General features: G+C 41.5%; 1 protein-coding gene across 1 annotated transcript in view; it reads right to left on the bottom strand.

The window, feature by feature from the left end:
* DYNC1LI1 (dynein cytoplasmic 1 light intermediate chain 1) overlaps positions 1-22,401 on the bottom strand; it is a 58,060-nt gene that overhangs the window by 26,009 nt on the left and 9,650 nt on the right. Inside the window, exons 3-4 of the mRNA XM_048838671.2 lie at positions 14,244-14,360; positions 8,841-9,071 (exon numbers count right to left, since the gene is read on the bottom strand). Coding sequence (XP_048694628.1) covers positions 8,841-9,071; positions 14,244-14,360 — 348 coding nt within the window. The remainder of the gene's footprint in view (positions 1-8,840; positions 9,072-14,243; positions 14,361-22,401) is intronic.

The following is a 22,401-nucleotide window of genomic DNA, read 5'->3' as shown; positions in this document are numbered from 1 at the left end:
GTCCAGTATCTGATACATCCATGACTGGAAAGAAGCATACAGCAAGAGATTAAGTTTACTAAAGCATTATAAGAACACAGTCAATACACAGGACACTATAAATCCAACTATTGTTTAGATTCTACTGTGGAAGTGCCGAGAGGTCTCAGTTTCCCACTGCAATAGGCACTACACACCCTATGAATATGTAAGTTCTGCTCTTTGAGGCAGGGACTAAAGTATATCATGAAACAGAGTGGATATAAGCAGATGAGGGTGGATGGCAATACTGAGAATTATGATTAGCAGAAGCAGCAGTATTCACAGTAGACAAGTTGCCTAGCTGTTGTGTTATGCCAGTGAAACTAAAATTAGGAATGGTCATCCAAATTTTTACATCTCTTTACAAATGCACAGTAAAAAGCAACAAAAATAAAAGGGAATATACCACAGTAAGACAGTTATACTTTGTATAACAACAAAGTATACTACTTTCACTACCGATAGAACAACTATCTATTGTGAGTTGGTAAAGTGAACAAACCCCTTCACCTGACAGACCACAAAGTAATTTCATTTTATTTTAGCCACTGTAGTGTTTAACACTATATCCTGAATATTTTAACACTATAGTAGGAAGGAGTGTCACTACAGAATTTTTCTATTATATCTGAAAGCCTAAACCAGACCATATTATTTGGGTGAATTACAAACTGTATGGATTAACAAAAAGTACAAAGAACTTCTACTAAACTCTACTATTGAAACTTCTTTTTGTAAAGTTCACTGTGGTACAGAGAAGAACGACTAGGGAACAGGTAGAATAGTGGTAGATAAAAAGATAAGAATTTCGTGTAGAGATTGAATTTTAGCAGTATAAATTTCACTTAAAACATTAAGAAAAGCTTAAGGCGGCATGACTAGGCATTCCAAAGTTAGTAAGTGATAACACCATAAGGTTGTACCCTCAACTCTACCCTCCTGCACGCATGCAATAGTCTAATAACATAACCACATTTTATTCCTCAAAAACACCATATTTTCTACAACCTTAGACATTCAAACTTTTTTCAGTTTTGTACATATGCATATTCTTTTCTTAAAGTTATGTATTTTACTAATTTTGTAAACACATTTTCACAACAGCCACAGCGCCTGCTTTAGCTGCATTTCAGACAGTGAGATGGTTAATTATGAGATTAATTTCATAAAAATTTGCTGGTACAGCAGGACATTATAATTCACAACTATTAGCTTATGTTATTCATACCCTTTGACCACTATTCTCTTATGTTATTCAATTACATTAAAATTCTCTGGGTGAAGACAAAAGGGAAAAACCTAGGGGCATCATCATGGTAGGGGTATAGACTACCAAATCAGGAGGAAGACACGGATGAGGCATTTCTAGAACAAAGAGCACATACCCAAAACACAAGACCTGGATAGTAATGGGGCATTTTATCTACCCAGGTACATGTTGGTACAGTAATATGGCAAAATAATCTCCTATGAGTTCTGGGAATACATTGGAGTCAACTTCCTATTTCAGAAGGTGGAGGAAGTAACGAGGGGGAACCCATTTTAGACTTGATTCTGACTAACAGGGAAGCATTGGCTGAATCTGAAGTTAGAAGGGAATTTAAATGAAAATGATCATGAAATGATGATTTCATGATTCTAAGAAAACCGGGTCAGAGCAACGGAATAAGGAAAAAGGACTTAAAAAAACTGAACTTTAACAAACTCAGAGAACTGGTAGGTAGGGTCCCATGGGAAGCATATCAAGGGGGAAAAAGGACTTCAGGAGAGCTGGCGGTTTCTCAATGAGATATTAAAAGCACAACAGCAAACTGTCCCAATGAGAAGGAAAAAATAGGAAGAATAGTAAAAGATCAATTTGATTCCACCAGGAGCTCTTTAACAACCTGAAAATCGAAAGGGAATCCTACAAAAAATAGGAACATGAACAAATTATAGAGGATGAATAAAATAGAATAGCGGAAGCACATAGGGACAAAATCAGAAAGGCAAAGGCACAAAATAAGTTACACCTATCAAGGGACATAAAAGGCAACAAGATAGATAATGTACTATAATACACCTCTGCCTCGATATAACGCGATCCAATATAACACAAATTCGGATACAACGCGGTGAAGCAAAAATGGTTTTCTGTCTTGTCTATAACATTGGTTCTCAAACTGAGGGTCGTGACCCGGTTATGTGGGGGGTCGCAAGCTCCGACCCCGGCAGGGGCGTGCGGCTGAGAGCCCCGACCCTGGGCTTGATGTGAAGGACATCATCAGATGCACCATTTCTAAAAAAACACCAAGAATAAAACTTCTTGTGTCAAATACTGTATTAATAACGGAAATGCTTGAGGCCAAAATAAGTTCAATGTAACGCGTTTTCACCTATAATGCGGAAAGATTTTTTGGCTTCTGAGGACCACGTTATATTGGGGTAGAGGTGCATATTAGGACCAAACAAAAGATGAAGGAAAGCGTGGGTCCACTATTTAGCAGAGAAGGAGAGCTAATTATGGATAGTATCAAGAAGGCTGAGGTGTTAAATCCCTATTTGGTTTCAGTCTTCACTAAAAAGGTTAACTGTGACCAGATGCTTAATACAATATTAACAAGTAGGCAGGAACACAAGCCAGAATACAGTAAGAAGATGTTAAAGAATATTTAGGTAAGTTAGATGTATCCAACTCAGTAGGCCCTGATGAAATTCATTCTTGGGTACTTAAGGAACTAACTAGCTAAAGCAATCTCAGAACCAATAGCTATTATCACTGAGAACTCATGGAGGACAGGTGAGGTCCCAGAAGACTGAAGAAGGGCAAACGTAGTACATTAAAAAGGAGAACAAAAAGAATCTACCAAATTATAGACCAATCAGCCTAGCTTCACAATACCTGGAAAGATACTGGAATAAATTATTAAACAATCAGTTTGTAATCACCTAGAGAATAATGTTATAAGGAACAGCCAGCATGGATTTGTCAAGAGCCAAACATGCCAAAGCACCCTAATCTCCTTCTTTGACGGGGTTACAGGTGTAGTGGATGGGGGTAAGCAGCAAATGCGATATATCTTGATTTTGGTATGGCTTTTGACATAATCCCAACATGACACTCTCATAGGCAAACTAGGGAAATGTTGTCTAGATGAAATTACTACAAGGTGGGAGTACTACCGATTGAAAGACCATACTCAAAGTAATTACCAATTGTTTGCTGTCAAACTGGGCGGAGGGGGTGGGGAATGTATCTTGTGGGGTCCCACATGGGTCTGTCTGGTACTATTCAATACTTTTGTTAATGGAGTAGAGAGTAGGTTTATAAAATTTGCAGATGACGACAAGCTGGGAGGGGTTGAAAGCACTTTGGAGGATAGAATTCAAAATGACTGACAAATTGGAGAAATGGTCCTGAATCAATAAGATGAAATTCAATAAAGACAAATGCAAAGTGCTTCACTTAGGAAAAAAAAATCAAATGCACAAATACAAAATGGGGAATAACTGGCTAGGCACTAGTACCACTTAAATGGATCTGGGGGTAACAATGGATCACAAATTGAATAAGAGTCAAAAAACAAAATGTGATTCAGTTACAGAATGATACTAAACTTTTTTTGCGATGTATTAACAAAAGTGTCTTAAGACAGACATAGGAGGCAACTGTTCCACTCTACTTGACACTGGTGAAGCCTCATTTAGAGTACCGTGTGCAACTTTGTGCACCGCTCTTTAGGAAAGAGATGGACAAAGTGGAGAGTCCAGAGGAGGGCAACAAAAATGATAAAGGATTTAGAAAATCTGATTTATGAGAAAAGGTTAAAAAACTAGTCTTAAGAAACCTGATAACAGTCTTCAGATATGTTCAGCGCTGTTATGAAGAGGACAGTGATCAACAGTGGACATGGAGAACAGAAGGTAGGACAAGTAGCAATTGGCTTAATCTGCAGCAAAGGAGATTTAGGTTCGATACTAGGAAAAAACTATAAGGAGGGTTAAATATTGGAATAGGCTCCCAAGGGATGTTGTGGAATCCCCGTCTTTAAAGGTTTTTAAGAAAAGGTTAGACAAACCTGTCAGGGATGACCTAGGTATACTTGGTTCTTTCTCAGTATGGGTGTGGGTTGGCTAGATAGTTTATTGAGGTCCTTTCCAGCTCTACATTTTTATGATTCATTTATTGTATATCATAAGTATTGATTATAGTGTGTTTTTCATGTAAATGAGTTTCATGGACTGTAAGGTATATAGTAGAGTACATGCACACAACAAATGACTCAGCTTGAGAAATTATGTATGATCAGGTAATTAAAAGCTACAATAATAAATATGCTCAAAGGGACATAATGAAGGCTGCATAGTAAAAGCTTACTCAATTCCTTACTTGCCATGCAAACTTTTTTTTTTTAAACTGATTTCCCTAGATTCTTCCCAATCCCCAATTCCATGATTTGGAGATATTTAGGTGGACACTACCAAAATGCCTTGTCCCACATACTTTTCATGTTCACAGGAGGGAGAACCTCTCCTGCAAACACAGGTGCTGTGGAGAACCTACTTTCACACTTCTTAAGACCACCAGAGTAAAGTCCCTCCTCCGGAAGAGCTTGAGAGCTCCATAAGGCTCCTGCTCCAGCTATAGACCTGCTAGATGGAGTCTTGCTCATCTGCAGTCCTACATTCCTTAGCAGGTCTGAACTATGGTGACTCTAGACAGGCCAGATCTTATGGAAGGGGTCATGGGTGTCACTGAAACAACCCAGGATTTGCATGGAAAAGCACTATGACCCAAGCAGAATATTATTTTTTTTAAACAGGAACTTGCTGGAGCTTTACATCATTGTACTTTGAGCCCAGCATGTAACATTTTTTCTATGTGAAACCATTTCAAGAACTCTTTGGCCTCCCAAGCCTCATCTCCAAGATGAGCTAGCTTTTCTCCTACACTCTCCTGTGGCCTTTGAGAGCCTGAAAGAAAGCTGCTCTGCTGTGAAGTTCTTAAGAGTATATCTTCATGCAAACTCAGACTCCTACTCAAGTCTTGCCCCAAACCATCCTCCTGTCTATATAAAATCCTCTTATTCAAGCATAGTGGTTCTTTCAGCCTAGGTTAGCTGGCTCATCTGGAAATATAGTCTAAAATACAAGTGAAGTTTTCACTTGGGCTGATAACCCACCCACCTTCCAATGAGGATGCAACTCAAGTGCTGACAGTCCTCAAATGCCTGCCCACAATTCCCTCTGTGGCCCCAAAAGTTACAGACAAGTTCTCCCAGGGAAAGAATGAGTGCAGTTCAACTTACTGCAGCACAATGGGATGGCCCCTAGAAGTCCGAGCGATACAGATACATGAATGCAGCACCAGTGAGGAGAGTAATTTGAATATGGCTTTGCAGTGTTGTTGCTCACACCTGAGTTAAGCTGACCCAGGTGCTAATCACTCAAGTTAGCTCTGCAGAGAAGAGACACACTTAAGCTACACCTGTACAGCAATTAAACACCTACAGCTGGCCTACGTCAGCTGACTGGGGCTTGCGGGCAGTTCCAGGACTGAAAAACTGATGTGTAGCTGTTCGGGCTCAGGCTGGAGCCCAACTGTGGGATCCCGTGGGGGAGTGGAAGGTCCCAGAGTCCAGGCACCAGCCCAAGCACAAATGTCTACATGGCAATTTTTAAGCCCCACAAGCCTGCGTCAGCCAACCTGGGCAAGCCGCGGGTCTTTTATCCCAGTGTAGATGTACCCTTAAAATGTTCAGCAATGGAACCAATGTCTGCAGAAGAAGAGCTCATTTCCTGTTCCTCTAGCAGAACCTTAGGAGGGCCACAAGAGCCCTCTCTCAACACTTTTGCATGGATGGAGGGTAGGACTTCTAATAAGCCCTGGCCATAGACTAACCTAAGCATATCCTATAGTTCACTTTTTGCTATGCAGCTAGAGTTCCTACTCCACATTTTTAATACAGTAGGAAAGCCTTCCCTATGTGCCCCCTTCCCCGCACTAAGAAATGGTTGAGCAGTTTCATTTATTTAAAAAAAAAACAAAAAACCAACACACATTCACCTTAAATAAAAAACATGAAATTTTAGGTCAGTAGATGCAAGTTCCAGGAAGTGACTGAAAATAGTTGGAGAATGGAAGCATTTAACTAAAGCAGTCACTATTACTCTTACTATAATAAAAGGATGGGATCCACTAACATAGGGATAACAATGTCTGCTGACAAGAATCCATTTTTAAATATACGTGTTCAAGTTTCCTCTACAACAGAGGTCCCCAAACTGTCGGGTGTGCCCCCTGGGGGGCACGGAGGAACATTCAGGACAGTGTGGCGGGCTCCCTATGGGGGCAGGCAGGGAGTGCCACCCAGCCTCGCCGTGGCCCCAGCTCCACACTTGACCCATCCCCAGCCTTGGTGGGGCTCTGCACCTGGCCAGGGGCCCTGCTGCCAACCCCCACCATGGCCCAGCTGCAGCTCAGTTCCCAGTGCCACCCCCAGCCTTGGCCCCTGGCCACAGCTCTCTTCCCAGCCTGGGGCCAGAGCAGCACAGCATCCAGCTGCTGGCCCCCACCACAGCCCAGCTGCGGCTCTGCTCCCACCCCCAGCCGCGGCTCTGCTCCCGCCCCCAGCCTTGGCCCCTGGCCGCAGCTCGTTCCTGTCCCTGTTCCTGTTCCCAGCCTCAGCCCCATCCCCATCCCCACCTCCAGCTGTGGCCCCCTTACTGCTGTCCTTCCCACCCCCCACGGAGCCATGGCCCCACTCCTGGCCTTGGCTCTGGGGGGGCACAGACAGGGGCAGAGGGGCTGCAATCCTCAAAAGTTGGGGGACCACTGCTCTACATTTTCAATTGCTCATAATTCTCAGACACTTCTGGAAATGAAATTATCCATGGTCTTATTCAATTTAAAGATTATTTATTTTTTTAAAAAAGAGAACATAAGTACAACTAGTTCATCCATCTGAACAGGAAAGTAGGGTAAATGCTTTCCTCATATGTTTTACCTTTGTAACTCACATTTCCAGCTTCAGTTGTCTACGTTTGAGGACTATAAAACAAAGACAATGAGGAAGAAAAAATAACCTAAGAAAATTAGTTCAATATTTTTAAGACTATGAGTGCTAAAATAACCACTGAGCACATGAACTTTAGGAATTATTTTTTAACTAGTATTTTATGGCATCCTTACCTTATAATGATTTAGAACATGTTGCCCTAGTTAAAGGCTGCTCCAACATTGTCCTTTTCTTAAAACATTAAAAAACAAAAACACAAAAACTAATGCCACTGAAATTGAGAAATCAAGTACACAAGTGAGGAAAATCTAAAGATCAAAGTTTTTAAATGCAATGTTGACAGGGTCTTTTCCCCCCGTTAAATTAAAATCTAATTATTTCCCTAACTTGTATACTTCATTTCTTTTTCTGAATGTAAAGTGATACATCACTTAATACAAAAACCCAGATGATGTGAGAAGAACTAGTTAGGCCATACCTGGACATCAATTATAATCTTTAAATGGTGGTTTTGATGTGTAAATACTATTTTCCCTAATTTATTGCAACTTCCTAGCTCAGTTAGAACAAGCAGCCCTATCCTGAAGATAGTGACTCAATGTAACTAACGAGCTAAATAAGTAGTAAATAGTAGTTTTGAAGGCAACCGAAAGGCTACATACTAAAAAGGCAATCAAGCAAACACAAGAACCAGATGTGCTCAATAAAGAGAGAAGCACTAAAGACATCAGGCAAAATTTATTTTTCAGATGGAACACTTTATAGCCTTTCAGTGACATTCACCCAGTAAGGGACACTATTAGGTAATCAGAGGCAAAGACTCCAGCATTATTTTACTTGAGGTAGAAAACATTGCCTCCATAATGCTTCCAATCCAAAGAATAACACCAGATCCCGGAGCTGGTTTTGGGCTTCCCTATAAAAATCAGAGCCACTAAGCCAGTTCTTTAAGAAAATCCTTGAAGGAATGATTGAATGCGACTCACAATGATAATCCATCCTTATACAAAGTCTCTATAGATATTTAACCAAATATATAAACGAGTAGTCCATCTTAACATTTAACTTAAGGTTTCAATTCCAGAACTGTGTCAACTATTGCAGTACTGTACACTTTAGCAAAGCACAGTTCTACCTAAAAAGGATGATCTAGCTGTTAGGGCCCTCGCCTAGGATTGGGAGATTTGGGTTCAAATCTCTGCTCTGCCACAGACTTCCTGTACCACTGTGAGTGTGTCACTTAGGCCCAGATTTTTAAATGTTTTTAGGCACTGCTCCACCTGGTGTTGCAACATCTAACTGACTTAGCAGCTGATGCTCACCAGCACTAGTGCTATCAATGGTGCAAAAGTTAATGTAGACAGGGCTCAGGCATTTTTACTACATCATGAAAGCCTGAACAGAGACATCATTAGTTCAAAATTCTCTAGTGCAGACAAGGTCTTTGAGCAAATACAATTAATATTACCTAAGCGATGAAGGCGGAAACAGTGCCTATGTGCTGCCTTTTAACCCCAATGCCTGATATCTACCTAGCTCTGCAGTCTGAACAGAACTACAAGAAAAAACTTTGAAGATCAAGGCTTTTAGAAGTTACAACTTTTATGCTAATTCAAAGTTTTTCTAAACAGAGAAATACTACTCGTGCATTGAAGGTACTTTAATAGAACAATTTAGATAACCTAACTCTGAAACCTAACTCAAGATAGTTACTTTGCTGAGTTTCCAAAGAATAAAAACAGTCTACATCATAAGTTAAATAGCTCAAAAAAGCATTAAGTAGATTTAATTTCAACAGTTTCTATTTTTTAAAATACTCACACTTTTGTTCCATTTCTTTCATTTCTTCAGGAGGAATTTTTAATTTGTCAATATGCTCTCTTACAACACTTGCCCACTTTTGTAAGGAATCCAGTGCAGTCCAAGGCCTAGACATGTCTACGACCAGCATAACCAGAGTGTCCTTTAGAGAGTTAGCCTCCATTGCAAACTTAAGGAGACCTTTATGATACAGGTCACCATCCAAAATCCACACATTACATCTTGTTTGATCTGTAATAAAAAGTAGAAAATACAAGACAAACTAAAATCTGTAAGTTATCCTTTTAAAATGTAGTCTATTGGATCAGAGTTAGTATATTAGAATTGTGTTGACAGTTTTTACTAATATCAGATTTCTTAGCTCCTTGTCTCCATGAGACAGTACGTAAAACCCAAGGAACATGCACCATCTTTGCATACTCTATGTCTGCAATTTATCAACCAACAAATTGGTTTCTTTAAAAAAGAGACCCTTAAAGTGACACTAACTTCCCCAGAGCAAGTTCCTGAAAGTGAAAGCACATTACCTCAACATAATACTTGGCAAATTCTGTAACATTTTACATCTGCAAGTACTTTAAAATGTTAGTCTTCAGAGTATTAGTGTAAAGCAAGTATTACAGTAAGAGAATATTTAGGCCGTCAGTGCTCAAAACTATCAGCTTTCCCTTAAGAGTTGAGCTAGATCAGGGCTGAAGGATCACTTTTACATCCCCGCTTTGAGCGGCCACAATCCAATATGGCTCCCTGTAATGTGTCTGCTTCTCTCTATTCAGCTATGTCTACGCTACCGTGGTAAGTCAACCTACGCTATGCAACTCCAGCTATGTGAATAGTGTAGCTGGAGTCGATGTACCTTAGGTTGAGTTTCCACTGAGGGGTCGACGGTTCTTACCTCACTCTTCCCGTCGGGGGTACAGTACCGGGGTCAACTGTAGAGCGATCTGCTGTTGATCTGGCGGGTCTTCACTAGACCCGCTAAAATCGACTACCAGCGGATTGATCTCAGAAAGTCAATTCCGGCTGTAGTGTTGACATAGCCTTCTCTATGATACCCGTAAGTACTAAGGAGAGTGTGTGCCATGGCATGATGTGCCCAAAAGAGCAGAAACAGTACCAGGCCTTGCAAAAGGTGGAATTACAGGAAACAGAAACCTGATTTTTTGCAGGGGGAAAAGAGAAATGGACAGAAATACTTTACAGCTAGTCCCCTACAAGAAATACAAAATATTCCCTCCCAAAAATACTTAATGTTCTTAAGTTTAATATAAACATTAATTTTTAATTACATTTTTCCTCCGGTGAGTCATTTAAAAGTGTTGGAACATTTACAGTTATCAGGTTCAGTAAATTGAGGGCAGTTTTCCTTAAAAATCTTGTTTTTATTGCTCATCAGGAGTGTTGGTTTGACAAAACTGGATACAGAGCATTGTTTATTCACATAACCGGTAAATACAGCATAGTCAGAAGTACAGACTTCACATCACTTATGCAGTGTGCCTCATCCATCTTCCTCCTCTCATCTCCACTGGCTCAATCCCACCTTTGTAGTTCCCCTTATCCCTTTACAGTTCCCCACCACTTCTGCCTACTTTTATCCTCTCTACCTTGAGCTTCCCACTCCTCCCACCAGCAAAAACCTAAGTCCCACATCTGCAACCTTGTCCCCTCTGGTGACATTTACGCAAATCCTGGCCCTCTCTTCACCCCCACCCACTCCACCTTACGTAACCATTCTCCACTACCCCTCTCATACCACCATTCTTAATCTCACACCCATCCTCCTACATCTTTTCTCTTGAGATATCTAGAAGGATCACAGTAATCTCTGACTGATGCTCTGTACCTCGGGGGAACACCCAGCACCCCCATGTTCATCCTTGTAAAATGATTGCGTGGCCCGCTCCCAAATAGAAGTCAAACTACACCTATGCCCAATGCCCTGTCCCGAGGCTCCCCTACCCCCACTGGGCCCTGGAGTTTTTATAGCATGTCAAGAGGGGCCTCAGAGGAAAAAAAAAAAAAGGTTGAACACCCCTGATCTACAGTCCACCCATCAGCCTCTCCCACTGATTTTGACTCTTGGATCTCTATCTCCTCTCCTCACCATCTTCCACACTCATCTTCCATGACTTCAGCTTCCATGTTGATGACCCAATCCAACCCTTTAACTGCACATTTCCTTGATCTCAACTCTTCATTCAAACTGCAGCCCTGGTTCAATGCTCCCACTCATCAAAATGAAAAGGAGTACTTGTGGCACCTTAGAGACTAACCGATTTATTTGAGCATAAGCTTTCGTGAGCTACAGCTCACTTCATCGGATGCATCGAAAGCTCATGCTCAAATAAATTGGTTAGTCTCTAAGGTGCCACAAGTACTCCTTTTCTTTTTGCGAATACAGACTAACACGGCTGTTACTCTGAAACTCATCAAAATGACATTTCACTGGACTGTCTACACCAAGGACTGCTTTCTATTATCTGTTACCAAATTCCTCCTCTCTGATCTAATCTCCTACCCTTTTTCAGCACTGTCCATCAGCCACCTCACTCCCTCAATCTGTCACTACCCATGACCTCCATTCCATCAGTGTTAATGACTTTTCCATTCCAGTGCCCCCTTCCCTTTTTTCCGTTAATATGGTTGTTTATTTTCTCCATGCTTCCCACCCTTAACTTTTGCGTCCCTCTCCTATTGCAAGGTCTGCCCTGCCAACCCCTCTGGATCACCCCCAACATTTGCTTCCTCTGCTCCTGTTCTTGCTATAAGAAAAGGAGTACTTGTGGCACCTTAGAGACTAACCAATTTATTTGAGCATGAGTTTTCGTGAGCTACAGCTCACTTCATCGGATGCATACCGTGGAAACTGCAGCAGACTTCATATATACACACAGAGAATATGAAACAATACCTCCTCCCACCCCACTGTCCTGCTGGTAATAGCTTATCTAAAGTGATCATCAGGTTGGGCCATTTCCAGCAAATGGCCCAACCTGATGATCACTTTAGATAAGCTATTACCAGCAGGACAGTGGGGTGGGAGGAGGTATTGTTTCATATTCTCTGTGTGTATATATGAAGTCTGCTGCAGTTTCCACGGTATGCATCCGATGAAGTGAGCTGTAGCTCACGAAAGCTCATGCTCAAATAAATTGGTTAGTCTCTAAGGTGCCACAAGTACTCCTTTTCTTTTTGTGAATACAGACTAACACGGCTGTTACTCTGAAACCTGTTCTTGCTATGCAGAGCATCTCTGGAGGAAGTCCCATGACCAGTCTGACTTTATCCATTATGAATTTCTCTTCCTTCATGCTATCTTTCTAGCTAAAACAGCTCTACTTTAACTTAGATGAATCCCATGCCCACAATCCCAGCTGCCCTTCTGCCACCTTTGACTTATTCCTCAAAACCTCTCTCTGCACAGGATCTCACCAATTTCTTTGAGGGGAAAGTTAACAAAATGTGTGACCTTTCCCTCCCCTTGGATTGTCCTCACTTCCCCTCCTACAATGCTCCTCTTCCATCACATACTCAGAAGTATTTTTTCTGCTCACCTCTAAACCATCCACTTTCCGCAGTAACCCCATCCCACCCGTTCACGACAACTCGCATCCCGACCTTAACCTCTTGCTCTTCTCTGGCTCTTTCCCCTCACAATACAAGCATGTGTAAGTCTCTTCCATCTAAAAAAGCCACCATTGACCCCATTTATCTCTCCAGTTAATGCCATATTTTCATTTCATCTCTAAATTCATTGAATACACTGTCTAAAATTGCTGTCAGTAGTTTCTCTCCTCCAATTCCATCCTAGACCCACACCAATCCTGCTTCTTGCATTGAAACAGTCCTCACAAAAATCTACAAAAACCTCTTCCTCAAAGCTCAGAACCCGGACTCCACTCTTATCCTCCTTGACCCCTAATCCACCCTTGATGCTACCAACTATGCCATTTCTGAAATCTTGTCCTCTTCTGGTTCTCTTCCCACCACTCTAATCAGTCCTTCAGTATGTCCTTTGAGGACCCTCTTCAACCCTCCTCCAAATTTCTAGGGAGATTCCACAAGGCTCTGACCTTGGGTCCCCATCTCTTCTTCCGCTACACCTTATCCCTGGGTAATCGCATCCACAATCACAAATTTAACTATTCTCTCTATGCTGATGACTCTCAGATCTACCTCTCTACTCCAAACCTGTCTCCTTCTGTCCAAACTAAAATCTCAGCCTTTCTTACAGCTCCTCAGGGATGTGTAGCTATGAGCTCAAACTCTATATGGCTAAAACAGACTATTATTCATTCTCCCCCTCCTCCCCCCCCTTTTCTCAATCACTGTAGACATCACTAGCCTGTCACTCAGGACTGTAACGTGGCTGTAATCTTTTACTCGGCCCTCACTCTAGCCTCATTTCCAGGCTACCCCTAAATTTTTCAATTTCTTTCTGCATGACATCTTGTGGATACGACCTTTTCTATCTATCCAGGCTCTCATCTCACACCTCAATTACTGCAATATCCTTCTCTCTGAAACGGACAAATGCAATCTTTTTCCACTCATCTATGCAGACTGCTGGTCCAAAAATAATTTTCCTAGCCCATCATTTTGAACACATCACTCCTTTCCATCCCTCCACTGGCTCCCCCTACTAATTCATTAAACATAAGCTACCTGTGTTCACTTTCTTGGCTCTTCACATCCTATCCCCACCCCACTCATTCACTACTGAAATGTCACTCCTGCCTCCTATCCCCATAATGCCAGCCTACATGGCCCACTTGTTTGAAAATTCCAAACAAGTACCTTCCTGTTTTGCTCCAGGCTGTCCCTCATGCTTGGGAAGGGCTCCCCATAAACATCCACAAATCTACCTCAGCTTCCCACATCAAATATCTCCTTAGAACTATCTTATGCTATGAGGTCTACAAAATATTTGACACCTAGGCTACTGATGTGCTGAGACTACTGTCTACCATGCTGACCAATACTATCTCATTGTTTCCTCACACTTTCCTGTTGGTCTGCTGTCTCATCATATATTGTAAGCTCTTTGGGGCCTCTTTTATTCTCTTTGTATAGCATCTAGCTTAATGGGGACCTGGTCTTTGATCAGGGCTCCTAGGGGCTATAGCAATGCAAATAATAAGTATTCTAAAGACACACCACCATTCTATCCCAGACAGTCTAAACAGAGGGTACCTATTATGATGGTTTCTCTTATGCAGATACCTGTTTATTGGAAATTAGACACACATTTTGCATAAACAAAACTGCCACTTGAAGGTAAGTGTTACTAAAGGCCTGGGCTAAATCTGAGCAAGTGACTTAGGAAATTAAAAACTCCATATCCCATCCAGTTTAGAATTAAAATCTTCTTACTCCTGAGGATACACAACTGATACTTACCATCTCTATCTTCATCATGCACATTTAAGTACAAGTATTCCATTCCTCTTCCTTTCTTGTACTCCTCTATTCCTTGAAGTCTGCCTATTAAGCTAGTTTTTCCTGCACCATCTTCTCCTAGAAAAAGACAAAAAGTTAATATAGATCAAATCTGAGTAAATAGTGTTACCTAATTACAGCTTCTTTTTTGGAAAAGTGAAATATCAGGTAACAATGGGAGTCACTCAGCTAGAAGCTCATGCAATCTGAAAACATGGGTGTTCAGTTTATTCTAAACGTATGCATCAGCCTCAACAAATACTAATGTCTATTTATATTATTAATATATTTACCACCATTGTTTTTCTACTGTAGTATTTTTAACTTTCCTCTTATTTCCTAGCTTAAACAACATTTTCAGAGCATTGCACAATCACTAACTATTTTTAAGTTATATTTTGACATTCAATAGGTTTAAGTCCACAAAAGCCTAGATTTCAATTCAATCCATGAGAATGCACAGCATGATGACAGGGTTCAGTTGGGACTTGCTAAAACTATTTGACTATCATTGTAGGACAAACTTCCTGAAGTCTGTCCCGGTGGCAAAAACCTAATTCTGTAATGTATGTCTGATTCAGTACTAGCAAATAATGGAGATAGTGTTCAGCGATTGAGGAAGCATATTCATTATCTTGTGTACTGAATGAATCAGTGGTCCCAGAAAACAACGTATGTGATCATGAAACTAGACTGCAGCATAATGCTTATGATTTTCTGGATCCCAGCCCAGAGAGCACCCTCCTGTAGGCTAAACGATGCTTTGATGGGAAAGAGCAAGCCAGCAGGCAGGCAGCTCACAAGGTCTGGTAGTATACACACAGTGCAGCTGAAATGGTCTGAAAATAAAGAAAGAGTAGAAAAATAAATCTGTTGCATGTGCACAAGAAGATTCTGAAAGGATTATAATCACATTATAAATCAATCCATTTTTTCATGGAGAGCACAAAAGGCATCTCTCTGACCTCAGGAGTGTTCCTATGCATGCCACTGAAATAGCAGAGACAGCTTTTGGAGCTATAGTTGGCTTTTCACATCCTGCTAGAACAGGGGTGAGCAAACTTTTTGGCCTGAAGGCCACATCTGGGTATGGAAATTGTATGGCGGGCCATGAATGCTCACAAAATTTTTGGGATCCAGGGCTGGGATCCAGGAGGGGGTGAGGGATTTGGGGCTGGGCCAGAAATGAGGAGTTCAGGGTGCAGGAAGGGGCTCTGGGCTGGAGCAGGGGGTTGGACCGCGGTGGGGGGGTGGTGAGGGCTCTGGCTGGAGGTGCAGGCTCTGGGGTGGGACTGGGGATGATGGATTTGGGGTGCAGGAGGTGCTCCAGGCTGTGACTGAGGGGTTTAGAGGGGGATCAGGGCTGGGGTATGGGAGGTGGTCAGGGGTGCAGGCTTTGGGCAGTGCTTACCTCAGGAAGCTACTGGAAGCGCGTTATGTCCCTCCTCCATGCTGCCGCATCCGCAGGTGCTGCATCTGCAGCTCTCATTGGCCGCAGTTCCCAGCCAATGGGAGCTGCAGGGGCAGCGCTTGAGGTAGGGGCAGTATACGGAGCCCCCGGCTATCCCTAAACATAGGAGCCGGACGGCAGATGCCCCGATACTTCCAGAAGCTGCACAGAGCTGTGGCACAAACACACACGGAGCAGCCACCGACCCCACTGCCCAGCTCAAGTGCGGGAGTGAGGCAAGTCCCAGTCTCTGCTGTGACGCTCTGTACCTCGAGGAACACCCAGCACCCCCATGTTCATCCTTGTAAAATAATTGTGTGGCATCCAATGCAAAGTTTGTCATGCTGGGTGTTTTCAGAAGACTCCTGATGCACTGAGCATGGTTATAGTGATGTTATAGTAACTGTTACAGTAATGTTATAGGTTATAATTTCATGTATGTAGTTATGAGGCTGAAAATGTATCCTCCTAGCTTAAAATAAGCCCAGGAAAAATCTCTCCAAGAGCAGAGAGGCAGTTCACACCTCATCAGGGCAGGTATGTGACAAACCCAGCCCAGCCTCACAGGAACAAAGGACACTGGTCCGGGCAGCAACAAAAGAATCTGTTAGACTCTCGAGGGAGTCACCCCCCTTCTTTTGGTCAGTTTGGACTGCGATGAGGTAATGCTCACCTGACTCTGAAAGGGGGTGGGGGGCAAAGCCAAGAGGGAAGAAAGGGCATAATAAAAGGGAGAGACATTTGCCATGCTCTCTCTCTCTCCCACCTACATCTACAGACACCACACCAAGCAACTGAAGCGCTGACCAAAGGGGAGAGCCTGGCTCAATGACAACTAGCCAGCCTATGGTGAGAAGCATATAAGTTTGTAAGGGCACTGAAAGTATTAAAATGAGCTTAGAATGCGTTTTGCTTTCATTTCATTTGACCAAATCTGACTTGTTATGCTTTGACTTATAATCACTTAAAATTTATCTTTGTAATTAATAAATCTGTTTATTCTACCTGAAGCTGAGAGTTTGGTTTGAAGCGTGTTGGAGATTCCCCTTGGGATAACAAACCTGATACATATCAATTTCTTTGTTAAATTGACGATCTCAAAGTTTGCAGTGTCCAGTGGGCATAACTGGACACTGCAAGACTGAGGTTCCTAGGGTTGTCTCTGGGACTGGAGATATTGGCTAGCGTCATTCGGTTGCACAATCCAAGGAGCAACTTACATGCCAGAGGCTGTGCGTGAACAGCCCAGGAGTGGGGGTTACCACAGCAGAGCAGGGTAAGGCTGGCTCCCAGAGTTAAGGGTTGGAGTGACCTAGTAGATCACCGGTCCAGATAACACCAGAGGGGAACATCACACCCACTCCCCAGTGGGAGCTCGAGAGCCAGATTAAGTTGGCTGGTGGGCCAGATGTGGCCCGCGGGCCGTAGTTCGCCCACCCCCGTGCTAGAATGAGGTTTATGTTTAATAGCCAACTTGTTGTCTACTCACAAGAACAAAAGAACCCTATTTCAAACAAACAAACCATTATGGACAGCAGTATGATAGCATGGAACACTACTCAGGTAAGAATCTAATGGTGTCACATTTGTTTCTTTTATCCATATTTTATAAAGCCGGGGGAAACTTGGTCCCCTGAAAGACCTAGAACACAGCTTTAAAACAGGTTACTGTTGTGACACCTTTCTTCCTACCCACTTCTAGCCAAAATATAAAATTATTTTAGTGTTTCCTATCACTATGCCCAAGATTTAAGTGTTTAGGCACATCTACAATGATAATCAATTAGAATAATGCCCAAAAAGGTGATGTTCTCTTCATTCCCTCATACTAGCTATGCATCCGAAAGAAGCCTGAAGGTCCAATGAGCCTTGCAGTATGATCCTACGAATACAATTGGTTCAAATGCTGCCAGTGATTATTCTCAATAAATTAGTTTCCCCATCTCGGGGATATAGTTATAAGAATCAGTATTATGGAAGTGCCACTTGAAGTTCCATAGTTAAAGTCATATTGACTTTTGCACATAAAGCAGGCATTAGTCACTTTTTTACACTGTCTTCTAGGTGTACATCCTCCCCAAAATTACAAGCTCTTACTTGAGAGTACAAAATGAATTCTGAGAATTTACAAATAAACGTTAACTGGTTTATAAGTTAAAATGAAAAATGGGTCCTTTAAAAAAATATAGCACTCTGGACCAGAATTTTTTTTGTCCTAAATTATCTTAATGTAGTAACAGACTCTTCAGGTTTCCCACATATAGTTAACACTCACAAACTCTTGTGCATTGACTGCATGTGAAGATTTTTTTTTTTTTTTTTTTTTTACGGCAGTCACTTTGCCATTATACTTCATAATGAAAAATTCTCATTCACCAGGGATTGACAAATGTTCTTTTACACAGGATTTCATGGCTACATTTGTAACACCACAGAATAGTGAGACAGTGTATTTTAGTCACTTATCTTAGGACCTGTCTACACTTACAGGGATCGACACTGCTGCAATCGATGCACAGGGAATTAATTTAGCTTGTCTAGTGAAGACCCGCTAAATCGACTGCAGATTGCACTCCTATTGACTCCAGTACTCCACCAGAATGAGAAACGTATGGTAAATTGACGGGAGAGCGTCTCCCAACGACGCAGTGCGGTGTGGACACTGCAGTAAGTTGACTAGCTGGACGACTCCAGTACGTCCAGCTAGTCGACTTACTGACTCTAGTACGTCGACTCCAGGTACGTTATTCAGTTGCGTAACTTAGGTCAACTTACCTCCGTAGTGTAGATAAGGCCTTAGTTACAAAGAGATTTCAAATTTACCCCAATTACATTCCCCAGTGAGTCAAGTCATGTGAAATTTATAATTTTGAACTTTGGTTTTGGGTTTAGTTTTGTGCCAAAAGAAGTTTAAGAATTTTTCCATTTTATAAAAGTCCTGCTTATCTAATTAACCTTTTGGGATGAAAAACTTTAAGACCAAAAGGAAAAACTGAGAAATTTTAGACAAGTAAGAATAGGGAATTACAACTAAAGTGAAGTTGCATCTTTCAGTTTTGCTAGTGCAAAAACCAAAATATAGCTGATATTCCACTGCTTCTTAATTTAGCAAAAAGCAGAGCCATTTATCCAAAAATGCAATTACGTCAGATTTTACAAAAAGTCTGTTTTCTTCCCTGTGAGGATTTCTATTTTGTTGTATAGCAGCTAGTTCTCCTAATTAAAATTTTTGTATGCCACAGAAAGAGTTCAAGCTTCCTTCACCATTTGTGAATGGAGTATCCATGGCTACATTCTTTGTTGCAAATTTTCAGCTGGGCTTCATAAATTTGTCACTCATGAACAAATGGCAAGACTTTCTATTACAAGCTGCTAAGCAAGCATATATGCTGCTGAAGTTGCTTTAATTTTGCCAAGATTTCTTTGAATGATTCATTCTGTCATATTGCCTTCTGTGAAAAGGTAGCTTCACTTGTCTGTCAGAAAAGGTGGTGGCACAGGAGGATTCATGATAATTATTTTGAAGAAATCATTTAGTTTTACTAATTTTAGAGCACTCTTTACTGAAGGACAGTCAGCTATTGTTCTTGTATGCTATTTTTGTTTGCTTTAATGCCATACTAGTAGTGAAGGCTATTAGATGTTGTCCACACTAGGAAAATTTAAACATTCTTCTTCACCATTGAGGCTCCAACTGTACTAGCAACAGAATAATCTGTAGTTTAGACATGTTGCAGATATTTACTGTGTCATGAAAACATTCTCTGAACACTTGAGCAGTCTACACTCCTAGCATTTATACACCTCTACTACCAGTAGAGTGATACTTTTGATGGAAGTTGCTACGCTTCAGCCATTTTTCTCTTGCACAGACAAGATTTCAGGATGTCCTTTCTACAGACATTTTATTTTATACCATAAAGGGGATAAGCAACCACTGTACAAAAGCTACACCTTATTCCTGAAACCCTAAAGTCACCTCTACAATGTTAAGCTTCAGCTGAACTCAAGGCATAGCATGAACTGATATTTTATTTTTACTCTTACTGGAGCTCTCGAATAATTTTGTCTTGAATTAGAGTAGATATAGAAAAGTCCATGGTAACTGGCACAGCACAAGAAAACAGTTTTGAGGGGAAGTGGGAGGAGCAATTTTCTTCATAAAAGACTTACAGAAACAACAACAAAAAATTCAATAATTGTGTCTTCCATCAGAGTTTTAAAATATTTTTCATTTTCCACTTGAAAATGCTTCCACCTTATCCATGGAGACTTTTAGTAAACATCCACCCATTTTTCATATTGAATTATTTGGAGGGTGAATCATTAGCAAGAAATAACTTGTGTAACAATTATATTTGCTACAGGGCCTCATATGAAGTCAACTCCCAGTTAACTCATCTTGTTTAGTTGTGTCTTGTTCGTCTTCTTAAAGAAAACGGAACACTATCTACAAACCAAAAAATGCATATTTATACTGTATTCTTTAAATGTGTGACCACTTAAATTTGAGTACTTGTATCCTTTTGTACTTTGATAGAGATTAAGTGGTAAATATAATATGCTTGGAAAGTCAAGTGAGTATCAAATGCTTAAAGGTAACTTGCACTAGTAAGTGACCAGAACACTGACAGTGCAACCAATACACCTCTACCCTGATACAATGCGACATTATATCCGCATTTGTGTTATATCAGGTGGTAAAGCAGCACTCCGGGTGCGGGCCTGCGCGCTCCGGCAGATCAGCGCATCAGCGTGTCTGGCTCTGACATACTGCTCTGAGCAGCGTGTTAAGGGTGCCCAACCGGGGCCGAGTGGCTGGATAAGGGGCAGAGGGTCTCGCGGTGTGGTCAAGGGACGGGGGGGTTGGATGGTTTGGAGGTTCTGGGAGTGGGGCGGTCTGGGGTGTTGACTAGGGCATGGGAGTCCCAGGGGGCCTGTCAGGGGGCGGGGGTGTGGATAGGGGTTGGGGCAGTCAGGGGACAGGAAGCAGGGGGTTAGATGGGTCGGGGGTTCTGAGGGGTCAGTCAGGGGCGGGAAGTGACTTAACGGAAATACTCTAGGCCAAAGCAAGTCTGATATAATGCGGTTTCACCTATAGCACAGTAGGATTTTTTGGCTCCCGAGGACCACGTTATATCGGGGCAGAGGTGTAATATAAATACCCAATCAACCCACCCTTATTAGATTGTGACCAGGTAGCTATTATAGCATTTTGAAGACACCCTCTGTCAATATATCATTTAAAATAACCTCTTTTCAGTGTTTGATTTAGAATGCTCAACAAAAAATTATATATCTCACTATGTCAGATGAACCTCAGACAGGAGAAAATTCAGAATAAAGAGAATCAATATGAAGTTCACAATTACAGCAAGGTAGGGTTGCAACATATGTAAGTATCTCTCCTAGCATGACAGAGCTCCTACAAAATTGCCTCCAAGCAACCTATACCACCCTGCTTTAAACAGGTATCAGAGCAAACCAAGGAAGTAGAAGTGGATCCTGTGTCAGCACTTTCACATCAAGAAAGCAAGGGGTTTTGTTTTGGGGAACGAGGGGGAGGCAGGAGAGACCAACTGCAATCTTAAACAAGATTAGATGATTGGGCATGATGACCTGTCTAATGATTATCCTTCTCTCAGAAAATCTCTAAACATGACAAGCTGTTTTCCCACATTCCATTAGGTAGCAGACCCTACATATGGTTATAAAGAATTCCGTGACATACTAATCAATCAGTTGGAGCACAAAAATGAATGTTGGTGCTCAGTAGGATCCAGGAGTGGTGAGTGTGGAACATAAGCTGCCTGTTCTTTGTGGAAGGGGAGAAAGGGTTAATTATCAGCTGCCCAAAACTTTCTAATTGCCCGCAGCAGCCTTTGACTATAATGTCAAAACTGATGCACAGCATGCAGCTATCTGTAGGAGTTATAAAAATAAACAGTGATGCATTTGATTCAAGTTCTGTATAAAAAAAACCAGCTCTCTCACTTGTGCTCTTTCCTAAAAAGATTCCAAAACAGTCCAAGAGGGCAGAGTTATGACGACACACCCATACAGAGGGCACTGTGCTGGTATTTTGGGCCCCAAGACAAAAAATGAAATAGAACACAACTTCAAATGGAAACTGCTTAAGAATTTCACAAATATATGACCATACTTTGATAATAAAAAGAAGCGGTATCTAACTTTAGCATAGGAAGGGGTCCTCTGGACTGTGATACTTTGAGATCCTGGGATTGAAGGCTCAATAGAAGTCGTGAGTGCTTTACACAGATGTACTAAGTATCAAAGATCCTGACAGGAACCCTCACTTTATAGATGGAGAAATAGGAACAGAGATGTCACACACATCTGTAAGTCAGAAACAGAACTCAAATCTCTTGTTCCCTATCTAAGTTCACAGGTAAGAAATGGTCTTATTCATACAGATAGCATCTCCGGCAGTTTAAAGTATCTCTCTGTAATTTAACAAGCAGTAAAAACCCTAGATGAGAGGGAAAGTGCAGTTGAACAGACTTAAAGATTAACAGCAGCCTGAAGAACCAAACCACAAAAGGCAGAAGCAGAAGCAAATATCCTCTTGTAGTTTTTATTTTTTGCTGAATTACTGTTCCTAATTAGACAGTCTGACCATATGAAAGCATCAGTAAAAATAGCTGATGG

This window comes from Caretta caretta, chromosome 2 (genome assembly GCF_965140235.1).
Source record: "Caretta caretta isolate rCarCar2 chromosome 2, rCarCar1.hap1, whole genome shotgun sequence".
In the NCBI taxonomy this organism is placed as follows: domain Eukaryota; kingdom Metazoa; phylum Chordata; order Testudines; family Cheloniidae; genus Caretta; species Caretta caretta.
The sequence above is the reverse complement of the archived record's forward strand: the minus strand, read 5'-3'. Positions and strand labels throughout refer to the sequence as shown.